Here is a 21,940-nt window from a genome sequence, read left to right on the forward strand (position 1 = left end):
ATTGAAAGGTCTCGGTCAGTTTGTAGACTGATTTTTCAGAGATAACACTGTTGTACTTTTCAACATGTTTATTATCACTCTGAAAGCGTGTACATATAAGATCTTTCAGCTCTGAAAAAAAAAAGCCAAATTGAAAAAACGTTATCTGAGGTCTCGTTTGCCGCAAGGCAGTCGACACTTAAAAAACAAACCAAAAAAACTAAAGGCAAAATATTGCCTTTTGTGACAGCATACCACCCAGGGGTTAAGAAATTTAAAACAAATACTGATGTAAGAATGGAACCTCATCCAAAATCAGCCACTGCTGAAAACAATTTACAAAACGCCTCCGATTATATCATACAAAAGAGGTAAATCCTCAAAGACATACTCGTCAGAGCGAAGCTTTAATTAAAGGCTTTTGCGTTGCAAACGTAAAACCACACAGGGGAGTCTGTGTAGGCCTGTCTATGACCTTTTCAATAAACATTTCGGCTTTACAACATGATTGTCTCTGGAACAACAAATTATATGTCTCTATATGAAGTATAAAAGCTATTTCACCGCTGACCGCTCATATTTGGGTCGTTTTTTCTATCCCCGCTCGTCGCCCGTGATGTAGTAACTCCCGAGATCTTGCTTTAATTGTTGAGTCTAGGAGTGTTGAGTTCAGTTTGGCAACACACAACATCACCCAGTCTTATGTAACACCTCGATCGAGGAAGCTAAGGGGAATCGGATTTTTTTTTTAGTGTTTTAAAGTCAAGATTCTCCTATCTCAACGACGTGATAATAAATAGAACGCAGAAGCGAAATTTCCGATAAACGATGAAGTTGGATAACTGCTGAAGCTCTGGCTGAAGCCTTGTCAATGTCAGGTGTTAGGTTCAAAAGATCGTGTTTACCACGTGTCGTGCCGAGACAAAAAGTAAAGTTAGAAAATAAACTCGATTAGCTCAGCATTTTTCGTCAATCGCAAGCCCCACGTTTGCTGTAAAAACGCAGTAGATTGTATGACCTTGCAAATCGAGCATCCTTTCAGAAAGTTATAACACGACAATTTTGGCCGCAAAACCAGCTTTCTTTGTCTTTTGGCGACGAAAACATCTTCTTTCACATCAGTTCGTGGTAGCAACTATGGTGGTAGGTAAATAGGAAATGTGTCCCCAAGGAATTGACGTACATTTTGAACTTGCTTCGACCAATCGAAACAAAGCAAGATATGACCTTCGACCAATCACAGGAAAGCAGTCGTGGCGGTCTATTTGAAGCGTGAGTGATTCAAACCGCATCTCGGTTTACAACAAAAAAGAAGGTCGAAGGATTGTAGGGTTCCTTCTGGGTTTTTGGCTCAGGATTTCTACGGATTTCCTCGAGGATGGCAAATGCCTATTTTTATCGGTAAGGATTGTTGCTCTATGCCATGAATAATCATTATATTCCCTGATCTGATCGCGAAAGTTGAAATTATTTGTCATCCATCATGTCGCAATTTCCGCGCCATTTTTGAAATTGATGTAAGAACCCGATGCAAAGCATTTTTGTAAGATCAAAATGAAAACCATTCCCAAGATTTCATATAATTGTTTCTATGATACACCTTTGTTTATACGCTACCAAGTCTAGTTTGGTGAACCAGATTTCTACCCTTGATTTGTCTGTTGACTGCAGTGTTTACTCATGTCTTCAGCCATCCTCAGACATTCGTCAGGTCGATCGCGATTTAAGTTACAGATTTAACAATTTAGCACTCGTTAGAAATCTTCACGGACCGTTTATAATTAACTGCTCCTTTTTAGTGGAAAATACAGCGAATTTGTTACCAACGTTTACAATCATAAATTATACTAAATTTGCAAAGTCTAAATCTCCGATCAATTTGCTTGCGCGATCGATCGATGCGGCCTCGTTTCGAATGTTCTGTTGTAAGCGAGGTTTTGTTCAGATTGCTTTAGGATTTTAAATTCATTTAATTGCATATTTCTCTCACTTGGAAATTCGGAAATTAGATTTTCACACTTTTCATTTAGATTCTCATCGGATGTTGAAAATACAGAGTGTTATTTTAGGTTTTGAAGTGAACATCCGGGCTTTACGCGTGCTGTAACACGTGCAAATTCTCTTTGATTCGCTTTGCGTCTTCTGCCGCGTCTGGGCCTCTTTTGCCAATACACAGAGGTTCGTCTCTCAACGCTAAATATTGACAAATCCCTTTTGTGAAGTACGGAATATGCCTAAAGGCCCCTCATGCAGAAATGTTGCTTCTTCTTAAGGCAGCAGAGTCGGTTGCAAGGTAAGTTAAATCCGAAAAGAAACCTTTGCGTGTAATTAGACATTTTTTTTAGCAGAGCGAAAATTTCGATGCCCCGATCAGGGGTCATTTCGTCTCTACTGATTACGCGACAGCTCTGAGGAGAAGGAGAGTTTAAAGTGCGTAACTATGGTCATGAATGTGTTTCTTTTTTTGTTTTTGATTTAGAGGTTATAATGTTCCCGTAGAGGAAGAACCATCGTTGAGGGCTCAGCGGCGAAAGAAGAAAATCAACAAGGGAAGATGGACGAAAGAGGAGGTTGGTTTGCGCATTTAGCTCTTGCAATCCTTTATATTTCACAACTGTTTCGGCAAATAGGGTTTGACTGATCTTAAGGTATCATTTAATCGTTTAATTTAGTTGTAATACTGCAGTTATGACGGTTTGTCTCGCATTTCGCTCATTTTGTTGCATAGCCCCGGTGGATGTTTTCTAACGCATAGCGCAAGAATTGACCAACGTTAGGTTAATTCATTCATAACAGTTTGTTTTGGCGACGATTGTTTTTCTTGTGTTTCTCGTATTTGGCTTCGTCAAGAAGTTAATGCAGCATTTACCGGTTTGTTAAGCGTTTTAGGTATGATAAGTGTAAAGTTCATGCGCTCTTATCGCCGGACGGCCTAACAAAACGTACGCACTTTTAGGTAACCAAGCATGCATGTTGTGAAGTCCATTTTAAATCTCGAATGTCCGTTGAAAAAGATCGTATTACTTCATGAGATATGGCTCGCACTCGCATTCTATCTCTTTGCAGCCTTTATCTGGGCGTTATCATCGCATTTCTTTAAGTTTAATCAAGTGTTTGTCCCAAAATTGTGCAGAAGATCACTCGTTCTCGAAGGCAATGGCAAATCGGGGAAAATGAAAGATGTACACAATTTGTAATTAAGGCAAATTTATGTATATGAAACGGAATAAAGCAAATGCGTTCCGTGCCGACTATGTCTCGAGGGTGTAACTAATAAGTTTGTTGTACTTTTTTGGCATGTAGAACTAGTGCAAGGCCTTCTGCTGAACCTCCGTAAAATCAAACAGTTCAGTGCAGTTTTTATGATGCAATGAAGTACGAGTTATAAACATTTTTCTGGGTAGTCTGTTTTACACCTAATTGATATCAATTTGAATAGTCCTGCCGTCATGCCTGTTGATGGCGTCCATGTTCGATTGCGCAGTTATTTGGAAGATTTCATATTTCGTTGTAAAAGTCCTCGGTCTGCATTCGTTGTCTTGGAGGAGATAATTTGCAATTTTAAAAAAGTGTAAAGGTGTTACTGCATGTCGTACATTTTGTGTACACTAGGATGGCACTTTGCATATGAGAGATTAAACGATATTGAATGTTTGATTTCAAACCGATTGAATTTGTGTTGCTTTCTGTTTATAACTTGTTAACACTGAAGCATTGATTTAAAGATGATTATTTCAACTTTGCTTAAAGATCGTGGAGATTGATTGCTTTAAATACATTGTAGACATTTAACTTGGAAGTGCTAATTATTTCTGGGAGTTTTTCTTCTTAAAATGCATTTTTCTTTAAAAAATTAGTGATGAGTGTTTTCTCTTCAAAGTAACAGACTAGGTCAGCAAAGGCATTTTGACACTAACATTTCACCTCTCACATGCTTACAATTCTATTTGTTTATTTTCCTTCCATTTGTACTGGTGCAAAAACATTGTGTGCTTTGGTGTTTAGCAAAATTTTTGTTTTAACCCAAAGTTTTTTTTGCTTCATTTTTGCACAGGGGAAACAGTTGAGCCCTGAACAGTAGAAATGGTTTCATTTCTGCTTTTTCCCCAATTTTTAAATTTATAAATTAGTTTGTTTTGTATCTTCTCAAATTCATGAAGGTTACATCTTTGACAGGCAGCAGAACCTATATGTGCAATTTATGCTAGTCAGTTTGCAATGTGGACCTTACATGACCTCTTTGAAATGCAACAGAGTGAGATGTGCACCAAGTAATAAATAAATAAATAAATATGCATCGTCATTGGATACACAAGGCACAGCTGACTGTCAAAATTCCTTCATATTTGCATCATGCAAAATTTGCAATATAGATAGTACTGTCTTTGTTATATCATTTCTGTTTCAACTTTTGGAGAGATCAGTTTATTGATTTTCACTGGTGTTTATACATAATCCAAAATTTTAATCAAGGAAATCATTATGGAGGGAATATTGTCTCACTTTAATACCAAACTCTTACAAATAACCTGAAACTTCTACCTTTAGATGTTACAGTATGCTGAAGTAAATACAATAGATATAATTACAAATTTTAAAATTGAACTATTAGGATGAAAAATTAAAGGAACTTGTGGATGATCTTGGAACTGATAGTTGGAAGGAGGTGGCAAATAATTTTCCTGATCGCACAGATGTCCAGTGCCTTCACAGGTGGCAGAAGGTACTAAACCCAGAGCTAGTGAAGGGTCCATGGACTAAAGAGGTCAGTACGCAATTCAGATTGTGACTAATCTTTGTCATCACTGAGATTATGAGATACATTGTATCTCAACAGAAAAGTGAAACATTGGAACATTTTACATTTTAACTTGTTTATAGTACTTACAAATAGTTGAGGATAGTTTCAACTTTCACATGCATTTGACTGACTGTTTGAAAAGGACTTGATTGTTTGCAAGTAAGGGTTTCAATAGGAGGAAGCAACTGGGAAAATTTGCTGTCTATGTGAGGAAAAATTGCTGCCTATTTTCTCTGAAATGAACAACATTAGAGTGAAGGTCAATCTTGCATTAGCTGCCTAATTCACAAATTTTGCCATCCACATCATAATCTGTTGAAACCCCTGAGCCAGTGACTGAAGATTAAGCTTTTTATAGATAAGCTCCTTCCTCAGGCAAATTCCACATCTGAAAAATGGAAAATTTGATAAACACTGCAGTTTCTAATCAATTATTATATTCAGTTATAAGACTTCTAGGAAGTAGGTGTTAGCTAACTAAAGGACTGAAATAATTTAATAAAGGATACAAAAGTAAATGAAAAAGTAAATATGTAAATGTCTGCTGACATTTCCTTGAGAGGGGTCATATTAGACAACTAGGAGCAAGTGTAATTGTAATCCTGATTTACAGGAGGATGACAAAGTTGTGGAACTTGTGCGGAAGTATGGACCTAAACGGTGGTCACTTATTGCTCAGCATCTGAAAGGAAGGATTGGAAAACAGTGTCGTGAAAGGTAAAACTAAATATGAGTTCAATTAATTGTCTCATGTCTGATTGACCAAACTGTGTAGTGGTATGCTATAACAATTTGTAATAGTTAGGATCTGATTTTGTTATATTCCAGATATTTTGCCTTAATATTTTTAGAATTGTGGAACTGAGAGTACAGCTTTCATAGCCATTGCAACATTCCTCTTTTAAAAATGGAAGCTTAGAAATAGGGTTTCAATGATTCTGAGCAAAACTTAGAAATAAAGACAGATAAACAGAAGTAAACCAGATGAATCAATTTATAAGCCAGTTTTTTTTTTCCTGTTTTATTTTTGTGTAGATGGCACAATCATCTTAACCCACAAATCAAGAAATGTGCTTGGACTGAAGATGAAGACAGGATTATTTATGAAGCTCACATTACTATGGGCAACAAATGGGCTGAGATAGCAAAATTGTTACCTGGGAGGTTTGTGTCCCCTTTTACCTCAAACTACATCAGGGATTGAGGCTAGGTGGGGTAAAGGCTATGTTGAAGGCGAACTGCTACAATCTCCTTAATTGCAGGGCGATAACGTTTGAGACAGAGCTATGGCCTTCAGGGACACAACACTAATAACCCATGGTGGGAAATGAATACTTGCTCCAGGAAATGTTGGGAAGGGGAACAAACATGTTAAAGTGGAAAACCATATTGGAGCCTGTCACAAGACATTGCTGAAACCTTTGCATTGACTGGAATTTTACCTCGACTAAATGCAAGGGAATTTCACCAAAGCTGTGTGGGTTGGGGAGGAGGGGGGGGGTTGCATGGGGCATTGTCGCATGCCTTTGCACAAAGGGGAAACTGTAATTCCGTGTGGGTAGGGGGTATTGCACGAAAATTTGGTTCTATGAACTGAGTTGAAGTGTTAAAGGGCCACCATTAACCCTTTAACTCTCAGGTCAAATTTGTAATTCTCCTTACTGTCAACTATACAATTCTTATAACATTAGTTCAGAGAATTTAGTATTGGATCACCTAATTATCCACAAATTAATATATTTCTTTGTTCTTATCACTTATCTGGTTGGTATTGTATTGATATTGTAAGGAGAAATTCTGTCTTGGTCACTCATTACTTTTGCTCAGTTTGCAGAGCTACAGTAAGAACATTGTTGTTGATGTTTGATTGTTGCCTAAATCTCTCCACAGGACTGACAACTCAATTAAGAACCACTGGAACTCAACAATGAGAAGAAAAGTGGAAAGTGCAGGATATGATCACTATAGAAAGATCAGATACCATTTGGTAAGGAAACTTAGAGGAGCTTATGTCCCTAAAGGAAGGTAGATCAGTGCATTGTGAATTTAAGGTTGTTTTGGACTTCCTCCATAATTCAGGGGTAATCATGCTAGAGTGAGTACCCCTTATACTATATTTAATTACTTGTCCCACCAGCATATGTGTGGTTCTCCATTCAGTGCTGTGAATATTTTGACTACAGTCTGTACTAATATTACGTGAGGCTAAAGCAATTAATGAATTTTTTTCTACACTTTAGTCTGAAAAACGGTACAGCAAAGGACATCTTCTTTCAGCAAAGAAAGGTAAAATATTAAACTGCATCGTAACTGATATACAATAAACTAAATACTCTACCATATGCAGTACTGGTATATTTCTACTGTAGCTGTTACTAGTAACTCATGAACGAACAAATTTTTCTCTCTAATTCCTGGTCAATTTGCCAAATCAATGTGATGTAAAAATGCATGCATCTAAGCTTGGATTTATAGATGTAGCAGCATTTTCTCCTAGGGCTTTATTCCTAAGGTTTTTAGTGTGCAGGAACTCCATTCTTGCTGAAGAGAAATAAATGAACAAATAAGGTATTGCTGAGAAATGTACAGGTAGTAAGGAGCAAGTCAGAGCACTTTTCAACCAAAAAAGGCAACTAAATAAAAGTTATCATGATGGTTAATCAAAGCAAAGGAGAAATCAAGAGTGTGTTCATTAACTATTAGCAATTGAATGAAATTCTGGCTACAGTGCAAAATTCTTTGGTGGTAAATTGTGATAGCTTGTCAAGGAATGAGCTAATTTTATTTGAAGTGTGAAGCTGTATTTAGTTAATTTTTAATCCACTGCATTTCCTATTAAAAAACCTTAATTTAAAGAGAATTCTGAATAATAAGCATATATGTATGTAACCATATTTGAAAAATTTGCTCCAAACACGACTGCTTTCAGTTTTGCCATGATTGTTGGGAATGTTAAAAGTAAAAACTGCGGTTACTATTGTTAATTTTTGCAAAAAATCAGTCCTTAAAGAGGAATCAATGACATACTTTTACTAGTTATCAAATTTGCACTCCAGTTGCAATGAGGCATATGCTTGTGAAAGGTATTGTAATTTTTTTTCTCTTGCAGATAAAAGGAGGAGAGAGGAGACAGTTGATCCTTCATCTAATGATGATTTACCATCAGTGGTTGAATACAACAGCCATCCAGGCACTAGAAACAGAAGTAGCTCAGACTTAACAAACATTAAACCAAAACCAACAAGTCAAGATACTCTTCATTCTATGAGCAGAAAGAACAACAATAATGGAACAAACCCAAGCCTGATGTCGCCCTTTAGAAATACATTCATATTGTCCCCAGAGTCTTCAGATGCTCTGCTAGATTCGGATCCCTCCTCTTGGGGTGATATCAGCTCATTTGACAAGGACAGTTGTGTAGGCAAGAATTTGGCATTGTCAAAATTGACTTCTCCTGGAACAAGAGGTAAGGCTAGAGTTCTGTCTCAGTTATGTAATGTGCCATACTTTTGTCCACCTGCAAACATGGAACCAGTGTGTAAATACCTAAAAACAAACTTTTAGAAGTGGTTATGAGGTACTTTGTAATTAACAATAATCCCATGTAAAGTCAGATGATCTCTTTAGACTTGTAAGCTGTCTTAGCCTCATTGTTTAGCCTGTGCATTTATGAGGAAAACTTGACTGGTATCAGAAAGTAGTGTTTTGCCCTTAGAGGTGTTGCTCTTCAGCTTACTAATAGTGTGAAGAGTGTCAAATGGGGCACAGATAAAGTCCTTTGATTCAACTCAAGAAGTGGTCTATTCTTTGCACTCACAGTTTGTTGTCAAAGGTACAAATAATTATTTGATGCTCTTTAGAGGGCTGTGCTATAGAAAAACAACTAACTTGTTTTAGGTGGCTTGTGTAACTTTAGCTTTACAAAAAAGCAGCATCAGGCAGCTATAACCTGTGTCAAGATAGGTTAACATGTAACATTTTAACTACAGCAATAAGCAATCACATGAACAGTTCAATAAAAAGGGAATAAACTATTAGGCTATTCCAGAATATTACAAGAACACAGGTTTGTTGAAAATCTCTATTCAAACCTTATTACACCTTCATTATTAATGATGATTCCTGGAATTAAAGCAAAGGTTGAAAGCCACTTTAAGATAACTTACCAAAGAGCACAGTGTTAGATTTATGGTATGTAAAAGTTAGTTCTATGTGTATGTCACATTAATGTTAAGGAAAAATTGCCTCCTCAGAATACAGATTTGATGGGAATTCTATTGCCAGTCTTCAAACAGATGGCGGGTGAGTTTTTGGAATGAACTGCTTCCCTTCAAGAACAAGAACATATTCAGTGACCTGTGTGGAACATTTTGACCCTCAAGAATGTCCAGTGTCTAGTATCACCCCTAAATCACACATATAGGTCATGAGAATAAAGGAAATGATCACCAACTGAAAAAAGATCTTGATTGTTAAACAAGTTCTTGTCAGCACCTCAGGAAATGTCTACAGGACTTTAAGGATAATATTTGTACCAATGTTAGGGTGTAAAGAGTTAACATTGATTTGCATCGTCCTAAACATTGGCTGATCAGTGTTTATTTAGTAAGGAGAGATGAAGGCATGTCCACAACTTGCAAAGGTCTTCTGTTTTTATTAATTTTTCTTCCATTTTCAGATCTTTAATACCTATTACTTCACCTGTAATGCAGAACAGGTTTAGCACACCTCCAACTATTCTTAGACGAGGGCGTAAAAGAAAAGTATCCTTCACAAATTGATTGACTCAAGTTTAAAAAATTTAATTTTTTTTCTACTGCATTCTTTGTTTTTTATCAATTTGTTGTGTGAGGCATAATCCTTAACCCTATACCTTCAGTCTGCTGACCATGATTTCAGTCACAGTGTCAATACAGAAGTATCTTTCAGCAGTCCTAAAGGGGCCACCCCCATCAAGCTCTTGCCATTCTCACCTTCGCAGTTCCTTAATTCACCTGTAAATTCAAGCAAAGTTCAGACGTCAACTCCAGCTTGTGAAAAAATTCAAGTCAGTTTAACAAACACAACACTGCATACTCCTGGTGTACTAGAAGCAAGCTCAGGGGAGGATCCTTTCCGAACTCCACGCATCAGAAGAACTTTATTATGTGTATCTCCACGCACTCCAACACCATTTAAAAATGCCCTGAAAGTGTTCAATGACACGAAAATGGCACATGTGAGTTGGATATTTGAAGATAACAGGTTATGTAACTTATGAGGTTATGTAACAGGTTATGTAACTTAGTGCCCTTACAGCTTTCATGGCACAGCTCAAGTGGTTGATTATTATTAGAGCACTCTATTCAATCACTTTTCTTCAATATTCTCTAAATATTTTGGAATGAACAATAAATGACAGTGACAACAGCCTTCTGAGTAATAACCATGGGTGACAACCCATGTCAAGTTTGTTAAAAGACCATGCTCTCCTCAAGATGTTATTTTTTTCAGGGGCCAGGGAAGGGGGAAATTTTCATACAATTGTGACGTGGATTGTAGCCACTATTTCTCTGACTTGGTTGATGCTGAGATGAAGGGACTTTTTAATGAACACCTTTTAGTTGGTGTAAATTTTTACCCCACTAGATACAGGTATCTTTGGGGTAGACTCAAGGGGCTTTAATAAACTTGCATTCTGTATTATGGAAAAATGTTGCTCTGGAGTGACAGACATGAATCCAGCTTTTACAGCTGTATCATGTTTTGAAACTTACCAGTTGTAAATTTTTTTTTTCAGACACCAGACAATTTTGAAGCAGATTTCAATGAAATCATGAAACGGGAGGAAGAAGAAAGTGGTGTTCACTTATCCTGTAGTGGGGGAAAAACATCCTCTAGAGTACGGACCTCCCTTGAGGAAAAGTATGCCAAGATGAGCAAAACAACATCAGCATCTACTGCCAATGGATCAGAAGAACAACCAAGTGTGATGGAACAAGAACAAAGTTCTTCAATTGTTGAGTGTGTTGTGGTATGTGATATGAAATACCTCTTTTTGTTATATTTCACTTGTATCTAGAGGGGAAGACATACCTATGACTTCTCTCCAGACAAGTTAACCTCTTTATTTTAGTATACTTTTTCTACTGGTGGTTTTTGCTTGCCTCTGCACTTCAGGGAAAATTGACATGTGCCACAAGTGTTGAGAAATGCTTTGTTTATGTTGTCTTCAGGAGGACTCTGGTGTTGTTCAGACATCAGTTTTACCCTCACCTTCCAAGGATTCATCATTTATCAAACCTTCTGAGATCTTTGGCCAGCATAACCCCTTCGCCACACCTAGTTCTGTGACGTCTGAAACTGGAGTAAGTGGAAAAAACCTGGCTCAAACCACACAGGTTGAACATTTCTTATGCCATAGTGCTGTGGATTTTCAGGTGACTTTTGGCTCTCAAGTGTTTGCTTTAGACCTCAGCTTGTCACTAAGTAACACTTCCAATGCCATACATTTTAAGACTTCATAACTGTAACTGTAACTGTGTTGCTGTTATGCCTAAATTTAGTTTGCAGAATAAAGATTGATTATTCTTGAACAAAGTAAGGTCAAAGTAGCAAATTTTAGCACCAATTTTTGTGTTCAAAATGGAATGGGGAAACAACAAAATAATCACTAAAAGCAATTAAAATCCCTCATTAATCCCTTATTAATCCTTTATTAATCTTGGCAGATTATGATTTCACAGTTTCCCTTCAAGAAGTAAACACAGTCCCTTGAATTCTTGCCATGGGCCCAGTTGTTCAAAGGCTGATTATCACTAACCCAAGCTTAAATTTTAATCCAGGTTTTGTTATTCCATTGTTCAAAAGCGGTCTTGGGAAAATTTTTTATCCAATCATCAAATTGTAAACCAAATGAATTGTACTGAATTGTCCTTTAAAGCTTTCAGAACTGAAATCTAATTTCACACTTACCAGAGGTTAACTTAACCTATCCTTTACCTCAGAAAGCATGGTGATGAGCTTGGCTATTAGTAGGTTTATTGTTGACATGCTTCTTACTATTAAGATCACCAATTTTAAAAGCATCATGTAACTAAATAGGTCTAGAATAATATATAGATTTAGCCAAGCCTAAAAGCGGAGCTCGCATTTTTTTTTCCTGCACTCTCAAGGGTACAATGCCTTGCCCCAGCCAGGACTAGAACCTGGGTTGTCCGACTCAGCGCCCAGTGCACTGACCACTGGACTACTGAACAAAGCCATGGTGTTTGTGTGCCTGCAGTACAGTGGACCACGCATGTTAAAAGTAGCACCTTGTACTGTCGTACAGTCGTACAACCAAATTTTTTCGGCTTGATGAGTTACTACTATTTTGTATACTTATGGGGCTACGCTCTGGGTAACCAGTCAACTCGCCGACGGACCAACTCGCCGACGCCAACTCGCCGACATATAAAATCGAGTAGAGACGTCGGCGAGTTGGTCGTCAATCCAATACAACTTATTAGAAGTTAAACATACAGAGAAGTAAACGATATTTAGTAAAGAAACACTGGCGAACATTGGTGAACATCAAACAGAAGCTTAAACATCGGTGAACATTGGTGAACATTACCAATGACTATAACGAACGAGTTATTGTGCGACAACAACACCGTAAAGACTCGTCTTGTCAATCGCTCAGATTTTTTAACGAAAACTTGGCTTTCTAGACGAGATCTTTAGTAAAATGCAATTATTTTTATTTGCAACAAAGTTTATAAGGATCTTAAAGGAGAACTGAAGTCCAAATTCATGTAATTTTTTTCACCGTGTATCGTACATTTATGTATGATGGAACAAATTTCCGTCATTTTTTTTCCCTCGAACGACAGTTTTCATCCAGAAAACGAAGGGTTTTCAGTGATAATTGGCTCGACATTTGACTGTGGTACGTCGGCTCAGAACACGAATGTCAGCGGTTCTTTTTGTAGCGTGTGACGTAGGTTATGGGGATGAAGGTAAACACAGCAAGAAACAGGCAAGTTGAATTCAGGACTGCGGCTTGCTCGCGGGAAAGAATTTGTGGTTTTCCAGGCGTAAAGATTGTGCAAGGTGAAGCAAAAAATGATTCAAGCGCCTCTCATATAAGAAAATTGGTCTTCTGTCCAGGGATTGTGTAAGAGAAAAATATTTTGGCTTTCGTAACCCTGTGTCTCTGAAACGTAGTTACGTGTCCAGATTATGTGCGGCGCATCTTTTATACTTGGATTGACCTCGATGTTTTCGGAATAGGGTCTCCACTTTAATTTTTCTTACATACTGGTAATTTAAGATATTTCATCTTCCATTCTGTTTCTCATATTTTGTTATTTACCTTTTTTAACATTAGTTTGCAACGCGTTTGTAGTCTGGATTTTGCAATGGCATGTACGATAACGCACGCTGTTAACAATGTCGCAAGAAGTCCAAAACGAAATAAAATTTTGAAATTCGTGTTGAACTTTGGTTGATAAGTTCTCTATAATGGGTTAAATTCTTGGCTTACGCAAGAAAGGATGTACAAATACGGAAGCCCGAGTTGTTTGAGTTTATTCTTCTATCTGTTCTTGGCGGTTGAGTAGCCCTCGTTGCTATATTTACTTCGATTACTTTCGAGCTAAAAAATGGTATACTGCGCGGCGTTCGATTGTAACAACGACTCGAGGTACACAACTGGTATATCCTACCATTGCTTTCCGAGGGATGAAGCTCTACGATCACAGTGGCTGGCAAAGATCTCACGAGCGGATCTGGTCGTTTCGAAAAACTCCAGGCTGTGCTCAGAACATTTTACACCTGACTGCTACGAACGAGACTTGAAAGCAGAAATTCTTGGTTTGAAACCCAGATCTACGCTAAAACCAGGTGCAATACCCACGGTTTTTTCGCATCGGAGACCATCAAAAAGACCTCGACTTTCATCGGAGAAACGTTCAGAAGAGAAAGTCAGAAAAGAAGTAAGTGAGTCGCGAATTACTCTCTTGTAACTGGGTTAGGTTGTTGCAAAGCTTGGGTTGTTGCAAACTCTTGAAGCTGCTCATCATTTATGCATGATTGATACAAAAAAAAAATTGAAAGGTGAATGCAGTTTGAGGGCAATAACAATTTATATCTTAAGGGATATCACCCGAATAGGTTCCATTGAGAAACATTAAATTTTCACAGAAAAGTATTTCTTCTCCTTAAGCAAAACAATATCCTGCCATGGAATTCCTTCTAGTTTCATGTTTTTTTTTTTTCTGAGTCATCTTTGTACTTCATCTCTCCTGAAAATTTTTGACCAGTAGGTAAACAAAATTAAATTGTTTCAGAATAAAGTGATTATTCTTTAATTCTAGGAACATTATACCTGTCCCTTGTTAACTAGCAGGTGAACAAAATTATTACAAATAGACTATTTGTAAGCTGTGGATATTATTCTTTAGATAGTGAATTCTTTTAACCTTCTTTACTTCTATGTGAATAAAAACTTAATACAACTGGAAATTCTAAGTTAAAACCAGTGCAGGCTTTCAACCAAAGGAGGGCAGGGTCAGGTGTTATATTTTCCAAGAAAATCCCATTGAATCATTGTGTAACCATATAGTAGCATAGTTTATCCCTCATACCCAAATTTTTCATTCTCTCAAAGGGTCACTAACCCATACCATAACAGAGTTAATATTTTTTCTGTTATAGTATATAGCCTCTATTACTGCACAACCTAGTTGTGGAATCGAAGAACATGCAGCTTCAGCTTAAGAACAGCCTGCACCTGTTGATGTAGTGAATTGTGGAGCAAGTACATCAACCTCAGACAGTCCATCATATCCATTCGCACATGATTTATGGCCTAAAAGCACGTTGGTTGAGTCACAAGCAGTGCAGGTGAATTTGCCAAACAAGGGTGTGGATTTTGGGATCCAAGTCAATCTTCGTGGTCTCCATTTAATGATGAAATCTACTGACACCCAAGTCGAGGTTGATGTTTCAGAAAGCAGCACCCAGACTGAAGAGGTATTCCTTCCTGAAATTGAAGATAACAAGGGAGAAGCAACTGAAGCAGCTGCTTCCCCAGAAGTCTCTCCAAGAAAAGATGGCATCTACCTTCCCACAAAACAGGAAGATTCAAATGATTCGAACTTCTCAGGATCAGACAACGAACACCAAGGGGAAACAAAATGCGAAAAGCCACAGGATGATACCAAATACATTGTGTTTAAACAAGAGCTATTTAAATTGTTAAAGTACTGTCCTGAGTGTGGTGCAGTTGTGATTAAGAGGAACCAATCCACACAAGGAAGCCAACTATTTGTCACCCTAGAATGTATGAATAATCATAAGTACTCCTGGCAAAGCCAGCCAATGCTTGAGGGGATGGCAGCTGGAAATTTGTTGCTGTCATCATCTATTTTGCTCAGTGGCTCTACCTTTAAAAAAGTAGCATCTTTGGCAGATATCTTAAATTTGAAAATTTTCAGTGAGAAAACATTTTATAATATTCAAAACAAGTACTTATTACCTGTAATCAATGAGTTCTGGCTTAAAGAACAAAATTCCACTTTTTCTGAGGTAGGGGGGCGAGATCTGTGGCTTTCAGGGGATGGGTGTTGTGACAGTCCTGGCCATAATGCAAAATATGGGACATATACCATGATTGATCAGAAAACTGATAAGATTGTTGACTTCAAGGTTGTTCAGGTCAGTGAAGTAAATAATAGCAATGCCATGGAAAGAGAGGGTTTTAAACGCTGTATGGAAAACATCTATGAAAAAGGGGGGAAAATTATGGTTGTTGCAACTGACTGTCATGTGGGCATTAGGGCTGACATGAAAAGAAATTTCCCTGAAGTTGATCATCAATTTGATGTGTGGCACCTTTCCAAGAGTATAACTAAAAAGTTAACTGAAAAAGCAAAGAAGAGAGAATGTGCTGATCTCTCTCTCTGGATCAGATCCATCTCAAACCACCTTTGGTGGTGTGCCAAAACATGTGGGGGAGACAAGGAGATGTTGAGAGAGAAGTGGATATCCATTGTCTATCACACTGCCAATATCCACTCCTGGGATTCAGCTGACCTGTATGAGGAATGTGCCCACCAACCAATCCCTCCAGCTATCGCAAGAACTAAAAGGTGGCTTAGGCCTGGCTCCTCTGCTCATAATGCATTGAAGGAGGTTGTATTCGATAAAAATCTGTTGAAGGACATTCAGCAACTAACACTAAGTTGTCATACTGGCAATTTAGAGGTGTACCATAGTGTGCAGACCAAATATGCACCCAAACGGCAGCACTTCTCTTATAATGGCATGGTTGCTCGAACTCAGTTGGCAGCCCTAGACCATAATGCCAACACTGGTAGACAACAAGCCACTGTATCCAGGGGTGCCAACCAAGGGGAGCTACAATACAAGGTAGTGTTTCCGAAAAATACAAAAGAATGGGTGGCGAAGCCCATATTTGAGAAGACAACCAATTATCATCTCAAGCCAATGCTTAATGCCATTGTAGAGAGAAAATGCTTAAAACCACAAGAGAGGAGTGCAACAGTCACAGCACCACACATTCCTGAAAACATTGCCAGCAAACCCCGGCCTCCTAAAGCAGATGTCATTGCTAATCATACCTCGAGATTTTCGAATAATTAAATACAACAACTTTGTCAATAACACATTCAAATGAAAATAAAAGCAATCATCGTAGCAAAAAGCAATCAAAGTTAGGTTTGAGGTTTATTTCATTCAGGCCACGCAGCTATCCCTGGCAATGTGGATAATTTAATAACTGCAGTAGGGATGACATTCGTTTGGCTCTGCATGGCTTTTGACTGAATCACTATGCAGAAATGTGTTAGTAATTCATATCCTCGATAAGTAATTGTATATTTCACGCAAATTTTAGAAAGAAACCGTAACATAAGGAAAGAAGAGCCTCTGGTGTTATACACGCAAAGGATATGTTACTAATCATTATTGAAGGACATTACGGATAAAGTTCAAAGTTCCAGATCTGCTTCTCGAAACCCCACGTAATTACCACTCTCTTCTGGAAATGTTTTACGTATGGCCGTGACGACGCATGCTGGCACGATTCTCCGCCGGTTTTTTCCTAACACCCCATGTGCCCACCAAGTAAATTGTCTGTAGGCTGCCAAACGCCAAGTTCTAGAGAACAAGAGGATATAAAGTCACAAAAGCGATTGACTTAATTACGCGTACAAAATAAGAAAGAAAAAGACAGTTTACCTGTTGACGATAGGGTCGGGAATTGGATTGAGCCGCGCATTGTGGATTGCAACCAATGCCGTGCTCAAAACATCCGTATCCAGGCATACAATACCAAATTTCGGATATTCTGTTATACATCTAACACCTATCAAGAAGAAAAAAGTCTTAACATTTTATTTCCCTCACTGTTTCAATAATTTTCATCCATCAGACCTTGTAATTGCAATTACAACTAAGATCGAGTTTGCAATTGTCCACCTTTTGTCACTCTTAGCAAAGAAGCGGTCGCTTCAAACAAAATACTCGTGAGAATAATCACATAATAAGTACAAACCTGAATTGTCGAACTTTTGATTAAGCTCCTCTAGTTCTTGGCAGCAGTAACATTCATTTGCCACCGGCATAAGCGCACAAGTGCCGCACAAACACCATTCGGTGTTTCCCATCCTCGAAGTATTGTCTTCTTCGTGGGCTTCTACCTCCTGTCCTACACTCTCTTCCTGAGGTGGTTCTTCTCCAGGCTGATATACTGGTTCGAACTGAAATGGTTCTATTCCGCTCATAACGAAGGGTCGACGAAGACGAAATTTGTATTAAAACTTAGCTGAACGATAACACGTTCTAAAGTGATCCCCATAACATACGTCACAGGCTCATTTGGAAGACCGCTGATTTAAAATTGGTGCCCACGGTTTGAAAGCCGAAACAGCGCGAAAATACAAACTTTAAAGAAATATTTCTCCAAGGTAAGACACATTTAGCACAAATAACGCTTGAAATCGAGAATTTCGTCACTTTGGCTATCGAAAGAAATTAACTCAATTTTGGGCTTCAGTTCTCCTTTAAGGCGAATAAAGCGAAGTAAACCTCACCAACGACTCTAACAGCTTCAGACGCGAACGAGATAATTATTGTGTGACAACAACACCGTTTAGACTCAGCATGTCAATCGCTCAGTTTTTTTTAACGAAAACTTGGCTTTCTAGATAAGATCTTTAGTAAAAAGCATTTCTTTTTATTAGGCAATTACAGAGTAAGGTGTTTGGATTATGGGAGAAATATGAAAATGGTGAAAGAACAGCGGCCCAATTATTGAAATCGATGTCGAGATTAAACGGACCTACAAGAGCAGAGTAATTGCATGATATACATTACTTTCACATGTTCATCTGATCTTTATAATAAATGGAATTTTATCGTTTTTATCGTAAATCAAAGGTTCTCGATCATGAATAAATCTTTCTTTAAAGTTAAAAAAAAAAAAACATGTGGTTCCGCGCGGTTGCCTATGGTTGTCACACAATAACTCGTTCGCGTCTGAAGCTGTTAGAGTCATTGGTGAGGTTTACTTAGCTTTATTCGCCTTAAGATCCTTATAAACTTTGTTGCAAATAAAAAGAATTGCTTTTTACTAAAGATCTTGTCTAGAAAGCCAAGTTTTCGTGAAAAAAACTGAGCGATTGACATGATGAGTTTTTACGGTGTTGTTGCCACACAACTCGTTCGCGTCTGAAGCTGTTAGAGTCATTGGTGAGGTTTACTTCGCTTTATTCGCCTTAAGATCCTTATAAACTTTGTTGCAAATAAAAAGAAACGCTTTTTACTAAAGATCTTGTCTAGAAAGCCAAGTTTTCGTTAAAAAAAACTGAGCGATTGACATGATGAGTCTTTACGGTGTTGTTGTCACACAATAACTCGTTCGCGTCTGAAGCTGTTAGAGTCGTTGGTGAGGTTTACTTCGCTTTATTCGCCTTAAGATCCTTATAAACTTTGTTGCAAATGAAAAGAAATGCTTTTTACTAAAGATCTTGTCTAGAAAGCCAAGTTTTCGTTAAAAAAAACTGAGCGATTGACATGATGAGTCTTTACGGTGTTGTTGTCACACAATTACTCGTTCGCGTCTTAAGCTGTTATAGTCATTGGTGATGTTCACCAATGTTCACCGATGTTTAAGCTTCTGTTTGATGTTCACCAATGTCCAATATTTTTTTACTAAATATCGTTTAATTTTCTGTATGTTTAGCTTCTAATAAGTTGTATTGGATTGACGACCAACTCGCCGACGTCTCTACTCGATTTTATACGTCGGCGAGTTGGTCCGTCGGCGAGTTGACCGTAAACCACGCTCTGCTAGCTCTGCTAAAATGAAATATTTAAAATTAGAAGATACATTATTTGTTTCTTCACCATAGCTTTACAGAGGAGAAAAATCTGTGTCCCCCTAGGAATGTAAATGTTTTCTAGTAGCAGATGATGTGGCTAAATTACTACAATTATATTTCAGCGGTACAGAAGGAAAGGGCATCCCATGCGCATACTGCAATTTCAAGAGACGCCACAGAAATCAGCACCAAAGGTATGGTTTGACTTCTGAACCCAGTTGTTCAAAGGGCAGATAATGCTCTCCACCAGATAAATCACTGTCCATCCGATAAGTGTTAACAAAATGTACTGCACTATCTGCCAGATACAGATTTATCCACTGAACAACCAGAGCCTGGTGCCAATGTTTTACTGACTTTCTGAGCAGAGTTGTAAGAAGTAAAGCCCCTGCAATTGATGTCTTCCATAGCTGTAATTAGCTCCTACTTTCTTCTTAACAAACCTTAATCTTTCTGTGGGGTGTTTTATTTTGGCAGCTTGACTCAGCATGGGAGCAGGTAGCATGTGGTAAAACTCCTGATCAACAGCTACTAACTCAACAAGCTCATCAGTTTTTTGCTAATTACCGGCCAGCGGCACGTACACTTCACTTCAATACAACTACAGTGGCCTAAACTGGACAGTCTGGTGTGTGTCACTAATTTGTTTTCCTCCTGTGTGAACCCCAGGGTATCATCAGTGAATTAATCTTTGATATTCAAATCTAGATAATTTAATATTTTAAGGAAAAACAGAGTAAATAACTAACCATATAAAGAAAATTGTAGAAACAGAAAAACAGGTCAAACCAAAACAATTAATTTAAAAGCACAGACCTATATAGCTAGATGTAAGGAAAAAAATTTTCACTTTTGCCACCCATAGGTGGTTACCAGTCTTTGATGCAAACTTCTTGACAGAAAGATGTAGAGTTCTGGATTTTTTTTTCTTGTGAACACTATGGTGAAAGTTGAATCTAGAGAGGTGGGAAGAAAATGTCCACTTCTTTTTTTAAAGTTGATTTTTGATGGAGTTCCTGCACCTCTGAAATTGCTTGCAGTGAAGGTACTCTAACAAAAATTATGATGGATTATGGTTACTTCATTGAGGAAATTTTGTGGTAGGTGGAACTTTTTGAAGGAGAAAGAGACAACATATTCTCTGAAGCAAAAATGTGTGGCCAATAATGTAACAAGAGGTATACAAACTGTCCACTTACAACAAGACATTGTTTAGTTTTTGTTTCAGAGTGATACTGTGTGACAAAGTTTTTGATAGCTTGGAATCTATTACTTACTGTAGAATACACGTGAATTAGAGGCTTCCGTAAAATCTGGTGTCATTTTACATACTATGTATACTAAAATGAAGCCACTGATCAGGTGATAATCTGATGGATTCTTTGCAGTGTTGTCTGAAATTGAACTTTTAACTGTTCAAGCACTTAATATTAGACCCAAAGTAGAAATATTTTATGTGGTGTCTTGCAAAAGTTTATTTAGCCTGTTCAAGCTGAGATGTAACGTTGGGGTACATATACAGTATATAATCATTCATGCAGACTTGGGAAGATTGTCATTTCTGAGTTGAATTGGCAGGACTTACGATTTGTGACTTGCATATCTCTTGTACCATGCACTGGGACATATTTTTACCTTTGATACATGTTAAATCTCTGTCAATGTTTGGGAGAAAAGTTTGTTCCTGTATTAACTCTAGATGGGGTCATACTACTAAGCACTTGTCGAAGGTTGAATAGTTCCTTATTGGGTATGACAGATTTAGATTTTTGTTCTTCATAAGAAATTGCAATCTTGCCTTACTCTGTGTGAGAGTTTGGAAGTTTTATCTGATTTAATGGAACTAGGAAGTTTTTCATGGTTGTGACAGATCTATCTCTCGGGTAAGTGAAAGCAATCCAAAAACTGCAGATCAGCTCTGTATTTCTTGGTACACTCAGTTTTGGACTCTAAAATCTTTTTCATGTCTATTCAGGAGAGATTTTCCACTGTTAGTTCTTTGGGTTTCCTGTGACCCTTAGAATATTTCTGCAGATAAGTTTTATATAGTATCACCGCATAAATTCAAAATAATCTCCATGCATTTGTAGTACAGTACATTCAGGAAGGAGAAGAGATTCGTCCAAATATCTACTTATTCAAGTTCACTCGTTTTATTCACATTCTGACTAGAAACTTCCGTCTCCTTCGCAGCCGATCTTGGGTGTGTCACGCAACGCCTATTCTTCTGTGACGAACGTGGCGTGACATCCCCGTGAACGGATGAGAAGGATATATCATGACAGCCCTTGTAATTGATAGGTTAACAGTATTTTTAAGAAAAATTAAAACATTTTTTTCCTTTTTCACGAAAACGAAGCGTGCTTGTAATAATTGACAATATGCAGATCTTTGGTAGAATTGCAAGCAGCGAAATTGTAGAAAATGATAGGAATATCATTAGATCAAAATTAAATGTAGAAAGTTTAAAGTAGCTCTCGAACCATTTGTGACTTGTATAAGAGGAATAATATTAGGTCTGATAGCTCTCCATATGGTTGTTAGAGGTATGTCTTAGAGTTAGTATTAAGCACTGTCAATGATAGAAACGATGTGTACGCGTTGGGTTATTTTTTAAACCATTTTTTTCCTTGTAAATATATTGTTCTTTTTATTTTGTACAGAAATAAAGTATTTCCAAATTCTTCTTTTGGTTTTGTTTTTTGCATTTTGTTTACCTGTTTGATTGGATTCCTTACTTTACCTTTACTCTTTCCCTTTTGCTAGGAAATTATAATAAAATCCCCCC

The 21,940-nt window shown here is 37.7% G+C and overlaps 3 protein-coding genes across 7 annotated transcripts; 2 read left to right on the forward strand and 1 right to left on the reverse strand.

Moving 5' to 3' along the window:
* The first annotated feature begins 1,228 nt into the window (after window positions 1-1,228).
* On the forward strand, window positions 1,229-21,838 carry LOC113666436 (myb-related protein A). 4 transcript variants are annotated; one of them, XM_027182225.2, is made up of 15 exons: window positions 1,229-1,380; window positions 2,459-2,549; window positions 4,592-4,744; window positions 5,394-5,497; window positions 5,816-5,944; window positions 6,671-6,767; window positions 7,021-7,066; window positions 7,890-8,246; window positions 9,034-9,082; window positions 9,459-9,543; window positions 9,660-9,998; window positions 10,560-10,793; window positions 10,996-11,199; window positions 19,275-19,346; window positions 19,630-21,838. In XM_027182225.2, the coding sequence occupies exons 1-15, from the start codon at window positions 1,358-1,360 to the stop codon at window positions 19,765-19,767; spliced, it is 2,121 nt and encodes a 706-aa protein (XP_027038026.2). In that variant the 5' UTR covers window positions 1,229-1,357; the 3' UTR covers window positions 19,768-21,838. The 4 variants fall into 4 exon arrangements, with proteins under 4 accessions (XP_027038026.2, XP_089057977.1, XP_027038025.2 ...); XM_089201851.1 differs by having other exon boundaries at window positions 10,996-11,127; XM_027182224.2 differs by lacking the exon at window positions 1,229-1,380 and adding an exon at window positions 1,888-2,272.
* On the forward strand, window positions 13,275-14,615 carry LOC149049219 (THAP domain-containing protein 1-like). The gene is made up of 2 exons (XM_089201854.1): window positions 13,275-13,740; window positions 14,462-14,615. Exons 1-2 carry the CDS (start codon window positions 13,408-13,410, stop codon window positions 14,522-14,524), a joined length of 396 nt encoding a protein of 131 aa, XP_089057980.1. The 5' UTR covers window positions 13,275-13,407; the 3' UTR covers window positions 14,525-14,615.
* On the reverse strand, window positions 14,734-17,702 carry LOC149049220 (P2X purinoceptor 7-like). Of its 2 annotated transcripts, none has more exons than XM_089201853.1 (3): window positions 17,325-17,702; window positions 17,009-17,135; window positions 14,734-15,082 (listed from the first exon to the last, which is right to left on the reverse strand). In XM_089201853.1, exons 1-3 carry the CDS (start codon window positions 17,551-17,553, stop codon window positions 14,866-14,868), a joined length of 573 nt encoding a protein of 190 aa, XP_089057979.1. In that variant the 5' UTR covers window positions 17,554-17,702; the 3' UTR covers window positions 14,734-14,865. The 2 variants fall into 2 exon arrangements, with proteins under 2 accessions (XP_089057979.1, XP_089057978.1); XM_089201852.1 differs by lacking the exon at window positions 14,734-15,082 and adding an exon at window positions 16,477-16,927.
* Window positions 21,839-21,940: the final 102 nt, after the last annotated feature.

This window comes from Pocillopora damicornis, chromosome 3 (assembly GCF_964200805.1).
Source record: "Pocillopora damicornis chromosome 3, jaPocDami1.2, whole genome shotgun sequence".
NCBI classification, from domain to species: domain Eukaryota; kingdom Metazoa; phylum Cnidaria; class Anthozoa; order Scleractinia; family Pocilloporidae; genus Pocillopora; species Pocillopora damicornis.

What these genes read in the sequence shown, in the direction of transcription:
- LOC149049219 (XM_089201854.1), top strand. Translation starts at nt 13,408, where the DNA reads ATGGTATACTGCGCGGCGTTCGATTGTAACAACGACTCGAGGTACACA. An exon ending in AAGAGAAAGTCAGAAAAGAA is followed by an intron (nt 13,741 to 14,461) that starts GTAAGTGAGTCG and finishes TTTCTGTTATAG; the next exon opens with TATATAGCCTCTATTACTGC.
- LOC149049220 (XM_089201853.1), bottom strand. Translation starts at nt 17,553, where the DNA reads ATGAGCGGAATAGAACCATTTCAGTTCGAACCAGTATATCAGCCTGGA. An exon ending in TCAAAAGTTCGACAATTCAG is followed by an intron (nt 17,136 to 17,324) that starts GTTTGTACTTAT and finishes TCTTCTTGATAG; the next exon opens with GTGTTAGATGTATAACAGAA. An exon ending in CCCGACCCTATCGTCAACAG is followed by an intron (nt 15,083 to 17,008) that starts GTAAACTGTCTT and finishes CATACATTCTAG; the next exon opens with GGTGACAAATAGTTGGCTTC.
- LOC113666436 (XM_027182224.2), top strand. Translation starts at nt 2,235, where the DNA reads ATGTTGCTTCTTCTTAAGGCAGCAGAGTCGGTTGCAAG. An exon ending in GACTTCTCCTGGAACAAGAG is followed by an intron (nt 8,247 to 9,033) that starts GTAAGGCTAGAG and finishes TTGCCTCCTCAG; the next exon opens with AATACAGATTTGATGGGAAT. An exon ending in CACAGAAATCAGCACCAAAG is followed by an intron (nt 19,347 to 19,629) that starts GTATGGTTTGAC and finishes TTATTTTGGCAG; the next exon opens with CTTGACTCAGCATGGGAGCA.